This window comes from Zalophus californianus, chromosome 7 (assembly GCF_009762305.2).
Source record: "Zalophus californianus isolate mZalCal1 chromosome 7, mZalCal1.pri.v2, whole genome shotgun sequence".
Lineage (NCBI taxonomy): Eukaryota > Metazoa > Chordata > Mammalia > Carnivora > Otariidae > Zalophus > Zalophus californianus.
Window position 1 is genome coordinate 45,595,146 of NC_045601.1, and position 12,688 is coordinate 45,607,833.

Below are 12,688 nucleotides of genomic sequence, written 5' to 3' on the forward strand. Positions count from 1 at the left end.
AAATGTTCCTCTTTTCAGGCCCAGTTTTAGTATGTTTTTTAGAAGTATCTGGTCTTTAATTTCTGAACGTTTCCAGAATTCTGGTGTATAAACCCATTTGTTTTTGTTGACTTCTCTTAGGCATGTTAGTTACTACTCATCCATCCTTTTTCTAGCTTTCAAATGTTATTAAAATCTCATTAGCATTTATTTTTATTATTTTTATTCTGTCAATTTAGTAGATTTTGAGAGGCAGGGAATATAGATGTACATGTTCAGTCTGCCATATTGAACCACAAAATCCCTTATATATTGTACATTATGAGATTATGCCACTCTCCTGTTTAAATATTACAATAACTTTCTACAAGAGCCTACATGATTTGGCCTCTGTCTTGATATACCGTGGCAGTCAAGCGCTAGGGTATTGTGTACTCGTGTAATGTCCTAGTACCCGTCGTAGGAATTCATTCTGAAAATTCTCAGCGCCTTGTGTGCCTCCTAGTAAATTAGGAGTCAGCACCCTGAACCGAGGATGCAAAAAAGACTACGACTCCCAGGAAACACTACAACCCAGATCGACGTGGAGCAGTGCATGCTGGGAGTCTTTTCCTTCCGGGTGACAAAGGAAAAGCTTTTTTTGAATGTAATAATGGAAGTGAAAGTATTTTGGAGGCGCTGGTTCTTGTCTTGGTTAACTGTGAAACCCTGGGTGTAGGGACGGCCTGTCCCAATCTTCCAGGCCGGGAAAGGTAATCGGCGCTGAACGTGCACGTCTCTGCGGGAGAGCCAGACGGCGTCCGCGGCCGACCCGAAGGGGAAGCCAACCATAAGGCAGTGTGGCCGCGGCCGGATCTTTGGGCTGGTAGGAACTAACGGTCCCTTCCCTTATTCCCCCGGCCTCAACTTTGACCCAGTCAGTGTCTTGGCCGGTTTCGGGTCCTGGACATTGGCGCGGACTTTTGGGCAGATTGGACCTTGTGGCATTCGGCCTTTACGGCTTGTCTCACCTCCTGCCCAGCCTGTCACCTGTCATAGCCTCCTTACATCTCTCACCCACTTGATATGATCAGAGTGTTTGGGAGTTCAAGCGTATCCCTCTGTCTAGCCGTGTCCCAGCCTCGGGAAAAGAAGAAACTGTGACGTTCTTTCCACTGGTGGTTTGGGAGAATTAACTTCTAAAATCGGAAACTATTTTCACTTGTCTGAAGGGGAATAAGAAACATAAGGACAACGTAGGAAGTTCTTACAAAGCTAAATTTATTCAAATAATGGGAATAGTTTCCTTATTTTTCTTTTCGTTTTTAAATGATCCTTAGCTGAACGACATAGGAAGGTTGTGGCTGTGAGTGCTGTTTAAAAATTCTAAACAAAATCACCTTTTGTCCATACCCAGTACTTTATTAGTCCATAAAACCCTGAAGTGACTGCTGATTTAGTACAATTCATTTTATAGACCAAACCTCAAAGACATGAGCTGTCTTACCTAAAATTCTGAAACGTGAGATTACAATCCAGTTCTCTCGGTTCTGGAATCTGTGTTCTTTGCTACCATGGTCACTCTTTTTATCTGGGTTGAGAGGACAGCGTTTGGAGCCTGACTGAGTTGGCATTTTGGCTGACCATTTTCTGACCTTGGTGACCTATCTGAGCCAGGGTTTCCTCCACATAGGATGATAGTAATGCTACTTAAATTACTTTGATATATCTAAAGCTCTTTAACTGTTAACTCCTGTTAGTAAGATGTATTTATTTACCCTCCCCATTGTTAACAACTTTAAGTTTCTGTATTTAGATAGACCAGTTGATAAGATTTCTTTTCATTTTCTCTTAACTGACTTGCCATACTTGGGCAATTTTATAAACATTATTTTCTTCTCTCCCTCACACCAGACATGCTTTTTGAAATATATTAAAAATTATAATTTGAACTATTACTGCCTTTATTTTATTGAAACCCTAAACTTAAAATACAGTAGAGTAATTTTGGTTGAGATTTATAATGAAGTTTGTACATGTGAGGAAACGTTAAGTACATCGAAAATATCTTCATCCAAATATTCCAGCTTTTAAATATTTGTTAAAAATCTATTTCAAATCATTTTATAGAATGCGTTTTTTTCTTCAGTCTTTCAAACTTAAAATAATATTATATTCTTTTCTAGCTATCTGATGTACTATGCTTTCTTGTGATATTTGTGGTGAAACAGTAACCTCAGAACCAGACATGAAGGCTCACCTCCTAATTGTTCACATGGAAAATGAAGTTATATGTCCATTTTGCAAGTTGTCAGGCGTGAATTATGATGAAATGTGTTTTCATATTGAAACTGCTCATTTTGAGCAAAATGAACTAGAAAGAAGCTTTGCAAGGATCAATACAATACAGATTAGAACTTCAGATAACAGGAAAGACAACACCTTACAGTGTAGAATGGAAGTTAATTCTGGTGTCCATTCAGCTTGTGCATCTAATCATCCAAAAATTTCAGCTCAAAGCCTGCCTAATGATGGTACTTTAAAACATAAAGCCTTTTATTCGGAGAACTTAACTGAATCTAGAAAATTCCTTAAAAGTAAGGAAAAAGAGTATGACCCATCTAAAATAAAAGGATCAATTTATGAAACAATGTATAGTCCTCCCGAATGTCCGTTCTGCGGAAGAATAGAAGATTGTAGTCAAGATATGGAAAATCATGTGAAAACAAAGCATGCTGATCTTTTAGACACTCCATCAGAAGGTAAGATACTCATTTTATGTAATAAGTAACAGTAGTGTCAGTTTAATATGTGGTGTCCTAGAAGTTGGTTTGTAAATCAGATTACTGCAAATGTGTTTTTTTAAATTCAGCTTATAACATTGTTTATTTGCTATTATTACAATATAAAAATACAATTGTGGAAAAGAATTTTTTATTCAGATAATAAATGTTTCAACTACACTCAGAGTAGTTTTAGAACCTTTCTGAGGAGGAATATAGTCAGAGTCCATTTTTCAGAGGGCATTCTCATAACACCAGCCCAGGGGCATCTGAACTGTCTTGGACTCTGATTTTCTGTGGCTCTGAGTTTTACTCCCTTATGATCAGAGAACACACTCTATGATTTTAGTTCTTTTAAATGTGTTGAAACTTGTTTTATCTACCAAGATATTGTATATGATCTATCTTGGTACATATTCCATGGACACTTGGGAAAGAGAAATATATTCTGCTGTTGTTGTCAATGGTTGAGTGTTCTAAATTTGTCATTTAGTTCATTTTGTTTGTATTCAGATCTTCTATATCCTTGTTGATTTCCTGTCTAGCCTTTTTTGAAAGGAGCTTGTTGAAGTCCACGATTATAATTGTGTATTTGTCTATTTTCCCTTTCAGCCCTCTCAGGCTTTATCTCTTCGGAGGCTCTCTTGTTGGTGAATACAGTACATTTAGAATCATCTCTTTTTCTTTACTGTTGAATTTTAAGAATAATTTGTTTATTTTGGATACAAGTCCTTTCTCAGATATGTGTTTTGCAGATATTTCTCTCAGTCTGGAGCTTGTCTTTTCATTCTCTTAACTGTTTTTCACAGAGCAGAGTTTTAACTTTTAATGAAGTGCAACTTACTTGATTTCTTCATTTATGGATTGTGCTTTTGATGTTGTATCTAAAAACTCATCACCAAACCCGAGGTCATCTTTCCTAGGTTATCTTCTAGAAGTTTTATAGTTACGAATTTTACATTTAAGTCTGTGATCCATTTGAGTTATTTTTTTAAAAGGTATAAGGAAAGTGTCTAGATTCACTTTTTTAAAAATTAATAAATGTTATTTTTTAGAGCAGTTTCAGGTTCACAGCAAAATTAAGAAAGAAGTACTGAGAATTCCATGTACTTACTGTCCTCATATACTCACAACCTCCTCCACTATCAATATCTGTACCAAGTGATACATTTGTTATAATCAATGAACTTACACTGACCCATCATTATCACCCAAAGTCCATAGTTTCCATTAAGGTTCATTCTTGGTGTTGTATATTCTATAGGTTTTGACAAATGTGTAATGACAACTACCCACCATTTTAGTTATCATGCAGAAGAGTTTCACTTCCCTAAAAATCCTTTGTGCTCCATCTAGTCACCCCTCCCCAACCCTAACCCCTGGCAATCACAGATCTTTCTACTATCTCTGTATTTTTGCCTTTTTCAGAATGTCATTGAAATCATACAGTATATAGCTTTTTCAGATTGGTGTCTTTTACTTAATAATATGCATTTAAGCTTTCCTGCATGTCTTCATGGCGTGATAGCTCTTTTTTTAGAGCTGAATAATATTACATTGTCTGGATGTACTACAGTGTATTTATCCATTCACCAACTGAAAAACATCTTGGTTCCAAGTTTTGGCAATTAGGAATAAAACTGCTTTAAATATCCACATGCAGATTTATATATGGACAGAAATTTTCTATTCACTTGGGTAAATACAAAGGAATGTGATTAATGGACTGTATAATAATAGCATGTTTAGTTTTAATAAGAAACTGCCAAACTCTTTCACAGTGGCAGTGAATGAGATTTCCTGTTGCTCCACATCCTACCAGCATTTGGTATTGTCAGTGTTCCAGATTGTGGCCATTATAATATTTGTGTTGTGGTATCTCATCTTAATTTAATTTGAAGTGTTCTCTCATAAACATAAATGAACATCTTTTTGTATGCCTAGTTACCATCTGTATATCTTCTTTGGTAAAGTGTCTGTGAAGGTCTTCAGCCCACATTTTAATCTGGTTTTGGTTTTCTTATTGTTGATTTTTAAGAGTTCTTTGTATATATTTTTTTAATTTTTTTATTGTTATGTTAATCACCATACATTACATCATTAGTTTTGGATGTAGTGTTCCATGCTTCATTGTTTGTGCATAACACCCAGTGCTCCACGCAGAACCTGCCTTCTCTAATACCCATCACCAGGCCAACTCATCCCCCCACCCCCCTCCCCTCTAGAACCCTCAGTTTGTTTTTCAGAGTCCATCGTCTCTCCTGGTTGGTCTCCCCCTCCGATTCCCCCCCCTTCATTCTTCCCCTCCTGCTATCTTCTTTTTTTTTCTTAACATATACTGCATTATTTGTTTCAGAAGTACAGATCTGTGTTTTATCAGTCTTGTACAATTCACAGAGCTCACCATAGCACATACCCTCCCCAATGTCTATCACCCAGCCATCCCATCCCTCCCACCCCCCACCACTCCAGCAACCCTCAGTTTGTTTCCTGAGATTAAGAATTCCTCATATCAGTGAGGTCATATGATACATGCCTTTCTCTGACTTATTTCACTCAGCATAACACCTTCCAGTTCTATCCACGTCGTTGCAAATGGCAAGATCTCATTCCTTTTGATGGCTGCATAATATTCCATTGTGTATATATACCACATCTTCTTTATCCATTCATCTGTCGATGGACATCTTTGGCTGTTTCCACAGTTTGGCTATTGTAGACATTGCTGGTATAAACAGTGGGGCGCACGTACCCCTTCGGATCCCTACATTTGTATCTTTGGGGTAAATACCCAGTAGTGCAATTGCTGGATCGTATGGTAGCTCTATTTTCAACTGTTTGAGGAACCTCATACTGTTTTCCAGAGTGGTTGCTCCAGCTTGCATTCCCACCAACAGTGTAGGAGGGCTCCCCTTTCTCCGCATCCCCTCCAACATCTGTCGCTTCCTGACTTGTTAATTTTAGCCATTCTGACGGGTGTGAGGTGGTATCTCATTGAGGTTTTGATTTGGATTTCCCTGATGCCGAGCGATGTTGAGCACTTTTTCATGTGTCTGTTGGCCATTTGGATGTCTTCTTTGGAAAAATGTCTGTTCATGTCTTCTGCCCATTTCTTGATTGGATTATTTGTTCTTTGGGTGTTGAGTTTGATAAGTTCTTTATAGATTTTGGATACTAGCCCTTTATCTGAAATGTCATTTGCAAATATCTTCTCCCATTCTGTCGGTTGTCTTTTGGTTTTTGTGGACTGTTTCTTTTGCTGTGCAAAAGCTTTTTATCTTGATGAAATTCCAATAGTTCATTTTTGCCGTTGCTTCCCTTGCCTTTGGTGATGTTTCTAGGAAGAAGTTGCCGCAGCTGAGGTCAAAGAGGTTGCTGACTCTGTTCTCCTTTAGGATTTTGATGGACTCCTGTTTCACATTGAGGTCTTTCAACCATTTGGAGTCTATTTTTGTGCGCTGTGTAAGGAAATGGTCCAGTTTCATTCTTCTGCATGTGGCTGTCCAATTTTCCCAACACTATTTGTTGAAGAGACTGTCTTTTTTCCATTGGACATTCTTTCCTGCTTTGTCAAAGATTAGTTAACCATAGAGTTGAGGGTCCATTTCTGGGCTCTCTCTTCAGTTCCATTGATCTATGTGTCTGTTTTTGTGCCAGTACCATACTGTCTTGATGATGACAGCTTTGTAATAGAGCTGGAAGTCCGGAATTGTGATGCCGCCAGCTTTGCTTTTCTTTTTCAACATTCCTCTGGCTATTCGGGATCTCTTCTGGTTCCATACAAATTTTAGGATTATTTGTTCCATTTCTTTGAAAAAAGTGGATGGTATTTTGATGGGGATTGCACTGAATGTGTAGATTGCTCTAGGTAGCATTGACATCTTCACAATGTTTGTTCTTCCAATCCATGAGCATGGAACGTTTTTCCATTTCTTTGTGTCTTCTTCAATTTCTTTCATGAGTATTTTATAGTTTTCTGAGTACAGATCCTTTGCTTCTTTGGTTAGATTTATTCCTAGGTATCTTATGGTTTTGGGTGCAATTGTAAATGGGATCGACTCCTTAATTTGTCTCTCTTCTGTCTTGTTGTTGGTGTATAGGAATGCCACTGATTTCTGTGCATTGATTTTATATCCTGCTACTTGACTGAATTCCTGTATGAGTTCTGGCAGTTTTGGGGTGGAGTCTTTTGGGTTTTCTACATACAGTATCATATCATCTGCAAAGAGTGAGAGTTTGACTTCCTCTTTGCCGATTTGGATGCCTTTGATTTCTTTTTGTTGTCTGATTGCTGTGGCTAGGACTTCTAATACTATGTTGAATAGCAGTGGTGATAGTGGATATCCCTGCCATGTTCCTGACCTTAGGGGGAAAGCTCTCAGCTTTTCCCCATTGAGAATGATATTCGCTGTAGGTTTTTCATAGATGGCTTTTATGATATTGAGGTATGTACCCTCTATCCCTATACTCTGAAGAGTTTTGATCAAGAAAGGATGCTATACTTTGTCAAATGCTTTTTCTGCATCTATTGAGAGAATCATATGATTCTTGTTCTTTCTTTTGCTAATATATTGTATCACATTGATTGATTTGCGGATGTTGAACCAACCTTGCAGCCCAGGGATAAATCCCACTTGGTCATGGTGAATAATCCTTTTAATGTACTGTTGGATCCTATTGGCTAGTATTTTGGTGAGAATTTTTGCATCCATGTTCATCAAGGATATTGGTCTGTAATTCTCCTTTTTCATGGGGTCTTTGTCTGGTTTTGGGATCAAGGTAATGGTGGCCCCATAAAATGAGTTTGGAAGTTTTCCTTCCATTTCTATTTTTTGGAACAGTTTCAGGAGAATAGGTATTAATTCTTCTTTAAATGTTTGGTAGAATTCCCCTGGGAAGCCATCTGGCCCTGGGCTTTTGTTTGTTGAGAGATTTTTGATGACTGCTTCAATTTCCTTAGTGGTTATAGGTCTGTTCAGGTTTTCTATTTCTTTCTGGTTCAATTTTGGTAGTTGATAACATCTCTAGGAATGCATCCATTTCTTCCAGGTTATCTAATTTGCTGGCATAGAGTTGCTCATAATATGTTCTTATAATTGTTTGTATGTCTTTGGTGTTGGTTGTGATCTCTCTTTCATTCATGATTTTGTTGATTTGGGTCATTTCTCTTTTCTTTTTGATAAGTCTGGCCAGGGGTTTATCAATCTTGTTAATTCTTTCAAAGAACCAGCTTCTAGTTTTGTTGATCTGTTCTACTGTTCTTTTGGTTTCTATTTCATTGATTTCTGCTCTGATCTTTATTATTTCTCTTCTCCTGCTGGGTTTAGGCTATATTTGCTGTTTTTTCTCCAGCTCCTTTAGGTGTAGGGTTAGGTTGTATATTTGAGACCTTTCTTGTTTCTTGAGAAAGGCTTGTATTGCTATATACTTTCCTCTCAGGACTGCCTTCGCCTTATCCCAAAGATTTTGAACAGTTGTGCTTTTATTTTCATTGGTTTCCATGAATTTTTTTAATTCTTCTTTATTTTCCTGGGTGACCCATTCATTCTTTAGTAGGATACTCTTTCGCCTCCATGTATTTGAGTTCTTTCTGACTTTCCTCTTGTGATTGAGTTCTAGTTTCAAAGCATTGTGGTCTGAAAATATGCAGGGAATGATCCCAGTCTTTTGGTACCGGTTCAGACCTGATTTGTGACCTAGGATGTGATCTATTCTGGAGAATGTTCCATGGGCACTAGAGAAGAATGTGTATTCCGTTGCTTTGGGATGGAATGTTCTGAATATGTCTGTGAAGTCCATTTGGTCCAGTGTATCATTTAAAGTCTTTATTTCCTTGTTGATCTTTTGCTTAGATGATCTGTCCATTTCAGTCAGGGGGGTGTTAAAGTCCCCCACTATTATTGTATTGTTGTTAATGTGTTTCTTTGCTTTTGTTATTAATTGCCTTATATAATTGGCTGCTCCCATGTTAGGGGCATAGATATTTACAATTGTTAGATCTTCTTGTTGGATAGACCCTTTAAGTAGGATATAGTGTCCTTCTTCATCTCTTATTACAGTCTTTCTTTTAAAATCTAATTTGTCTGATATAAGGATTGCCACCCCAGCTTTCTTTTGGTGTCCATTAGCATGGTAAATGGTTTTCCACCCCCTCACTTTCAATCTGGGGGTGTCTTTGGATCTAAAATGAGTCTCTTGCAGACAGCATATGGATGGGTCTTGTTTTTTAATCCATTCTGATAGCCTGTGTCTTTTGATTGGAGCATTTAGCCCATTTACATTCAGGGTAACTATTGAAAGGTATGAATTTAGTGCCATTGTATTGCCTGTAAGGTGACTGTTACTGTATACTGTCTGTGTTCCTTTCTGGTCTACGCTGCTTTTAGGCGCTCTCTTTGCTTAGAGGACCCCTTTCAATATTTCTTGTAGGGCTGGTTTCATGTTTGCAAATTCCTTTAGTTTTTGTCTGTCCTGGAAGATTTTTATCTCTCCTTCAATTTTCAATGACAGCCTAGCTGGATATAGTATTCTTGGCTGCATATTTTTCTCGTTTAGTGCTCTGAAGATATCATGCCAGTCCTTTCTGGCCTGCCAGGTCTCTGTGGATAGGTCTGTTGCCAATCTAATGTTTCTACCATTGTAGGTTACATATCTCTTCTCCTGAGCTGCTTTCAAGATTTTCTCTTTGTCTCTGAGACTCGTAAGTTTTAGTATTAGATGTGGGGGTGTCGACCTATTTTTATTGATTTTGAGGGGGGTTCTCTGTGCCTCCTGGATTTTGATGCCTGTTTCCTTCCCCACATTAGGGAAGTTCTCTGCTATAATTTGCTCCAGTATACCTTCTGCCCCTCTGTCTCTTTCTTCTTCTTCTGGGATCCCAATTATTCTAATGTTTCGTCTTTATCGTATCGCTTATCTCTCGAATTCTGCCCTCGTGATCCAGTAGTTGTTTATCTCTCAGCTTCTTTATTTCCATCATTTGGTCTTCTATATCGCTGATTCTTCTGCCTCATTTATCCTAGCAGTTAGTGCCCCCATTTTTGATTGCACTTCATTAATAGCCTTTTTGATTTCGATCTGGTTAGATTTTAATTCTTTTATTTCTCCAGGAAGCATTTCTCTAATAAGTTCCATGCTTTTTTCAAGCCCAGCTAGTATCTTTAAAATCACGATTCTGAACACTAGGTCCGACATCATACTAATGTCCATATTGAGTAAGTCCCTGGCAGACGGTACTACCTCTTGTTCTTTTTGCTGAGGTGATTTTTTTCGTCTTGTCATTTTGTCCAGAGGGGAATAGATGAATGAGAGAACAAAATGCTAACAGGTTAACAACGTCCCCGGCAAATATACTCTAAACAAATCAGAAAAGACCTGAAACCAGGGGAAAGAAAGGGAAAGAAAGAGAAAAGAAAGAGGAAAAAGAAAAAAGAAAAATAAAAACAAACAAAAACAGAACAAAAAAAAAACAGAATATGACCAAATATGATCAGGCTAGTGCATAGATCAGTGCCACACACTAGATTTTAGGTGTATTTTGGTCTGTTAGAAGAAAGTGCCTCCTAAAATTTTAAAGAAAGACAGACTGATATATGTACAAAATAAGGGTTGATACAATGAAGGGACGGAAGATGACTGTAAAGATGAAAATTATGAAAGATTTTATAAAAGGAATTGATAAGTTGTTTGAAAAAAGAAAGAAGGAGATTAAAAAAGAAAAAAGGAGAGAATGTGATCAGGCAGGAGACTAGAACAAAACCATACACTAGTTATTTAGGGTATATTTTTATCTGTTAGAGGAAACTATCTCAAAATTTTAAAGAGAGAACAACTTATATATATATGCCAAAAATAAGGGTGTCTACTAGAAGGGATAGAATATGACTCTAAAAATGAAAAATAAAAAATTTTTTTCAAAAAGTGATAAGATGTTGGTTGAAAAAGGGAAAAAGAAAAAGTAAAAAAAAAAACAGTTAAAAAATTAACTTTGAAAAACTAATGAATCATGGTAAAAAAGCCATGAATTCTATGTGCAGTATTCCCCTAGCGCTGGAGTTCTCCCGTTCTCCTTGATCGGTAAACTTGGTTTTGGCTGGCTGTACGTGCTGATCTTCTGGGGAAGGGGCCTGTTGCCATGGTTCCCAAATGTCTTTGCCGGAGGCGGAATTGCCCCGCCCTTGCCGGTCCAGGCTAAGCAATCTGCTCGGGTTTGCCTTTGGGAGCTTTTGTTCCCTGCAAGCTTTCTGTACAGCTTTGGAGGACGAGATCCCAGTCTCCGCCCGGAGGAGCTGAGAACTGGGGGCCCCGCTCCTTAGTGCGCCCCCAGAGAAAAGCAGTCAGTCACTCCCGTGTCCCCAGTCTCCGGCTGCACTCACCTGGGCTGTGACCAAGCGTTTCTATCTCTGGCACCCGACTCGGTGTGGAGTCTCCAAACCCAGCAGATCCCTGCGGTGCACTCCCACGCTGCTCCTCCTGGGGGAGGAAGGGGAGTCTCCCCGCATCTGCCGCTTGTTGGGTCCCTGCTGGAGGAGCAGTGGCCCGACTTCCAGTAAGTGGTCGCTTTTCTGTTCAGAGAGTTGTTGCTATTCTTTTCGATCTCCTGTTGAGTTCGTAGATGTTCAGAATGGTTTGATCCCTATTCAGCTGAATTCCTGAGACCAGATGAAATCCAGGTCTCCTACTCCTCCGCCATCTTGCTCTGCCCCCCCCCTTGTATATTTTGGATAACAGATCTTTAGTACATGTATCTTTTGCAAATATTTTTTTCCAATCTGTGACTTGTCTTCTTATTCTCTTTGACAATGTCTTTTGCAGAGCAGAAGTTTTTTATTTTAATGAAGTCTACCTTATCTATTATTTTGTAACTTCATCATGCCTTTGGTGTTGTCATCGCCATCTCCTAAGTCATCTAAGTTTCCTCCTATGTTATGTCCTAGGAAATTTGTGGTTTCGCATTTTAAGTTTAGGTCTATGATCCATTTCCAAGTTACTTTTTGTGAAGGATGTAAGGTCTGAGTCTAGATTCATTTTCTTTGCATTTTGATGTCCACATGTTTCAGCACCATTTGTTGATAAGATTTTCTTTCCTCCCTAATTCTGTCTTTGCTTTGTCAAAGATTAGTCAACTGGGCTATTAGTCTATTTCTGGACTGTCTGTTCTGTTCCATTGATCTGTTTGTTCTTTTTTCAGTACCACAGTGTCTTGATACTGTAACTTTATACTAAGTTTAGAAGTCTGGTAGAGCCAGTCCTTTGACTTTGCTTTTCTTCAGTATTGTGTAGGTTATTCTGGATCTTTTGCCTCTTCCTATAAATTTTAGAATCAGCTACTTGATAGCCACAAAGTAACTTGCTGGGATTTTTTATTGTGATTGTCTGGAATCTATAGATAAAGTTGGGAAGTATAGACATTGTGGCAATATGGAGTCTTCCTATCATGAACAAGAAATACCTCAACATAGTTTTTCTTTGATTTCTTTCATCAGAATTTTGTATTTTTTCTCATGTATGTCTTTATATTTTGTTAGGTTTTTACCTCAGCATTTTTTTTTAGGGGAGCGGTTATTAATTTGCCCAGTTGTATCTTTCAGGGAATTGGTCCATTTCATCTAGTTTACAAATTTGTGGTGTAGTTCATAATGTAACTTTATTTAATCTTTGGAATGTACATGGGATATGTGATGTCCCCTTTTTTATTTCTGGTGTTAACAATCTGTGTTCTCTCTTTTCTTCTTAGTTAGCTTGGCTAGAGGCCTTTGGTTTCATTGTTTTTCTCTATTGGTTTTCTGTTTTCAATTTCATTGATTTCTGCTCTATTTTTTTTTTTTAATTTCTTCTGCTTATCTTGGATTTAACTTGTTCTTCTTTTTCTAGTTTCCTATAGTGGAAACCTAGATGATTGCATAGAATGTTATAAATTTCCTTCTAAGCCGTGCTTTTGCTGTGTT

At 38.0% G+C, this 12,688-nt stretch overlaps 1 protein-coding gene across 6 annotated transcripts in view; it reads left to right on the top strand.

Annotated features, from left to right (window-relative positions):
- Positions 1-616: 616 nt before the first annotated feature.
- ZUP1 (zinc finger containing ubiquitin peptidase 1) overlaps positions 617-12,688 on the top strand; it is a 53,071-nt gene continuing 40,999 nt past the window's right edge. For 3 of the 6 annotated variants that reach the window (XM_027601642.1, XM_027601639.2, XM_027601643.1), the window contains exons 1-2: positions 617-844; positions 2,145-2,720. In XM_027601642.1, coding sequence (XP_027457443.1) covers positions 2,159-2,720 — 562 coding nt within the window. In that variant the 5' untranslated portion in view covers positions 617-844; positions 2,145-2,158. The other 3 variants (XM_027601640.2, XM_027601641.2, XM_027601644.1) reach the window with 3 other exon arrangements.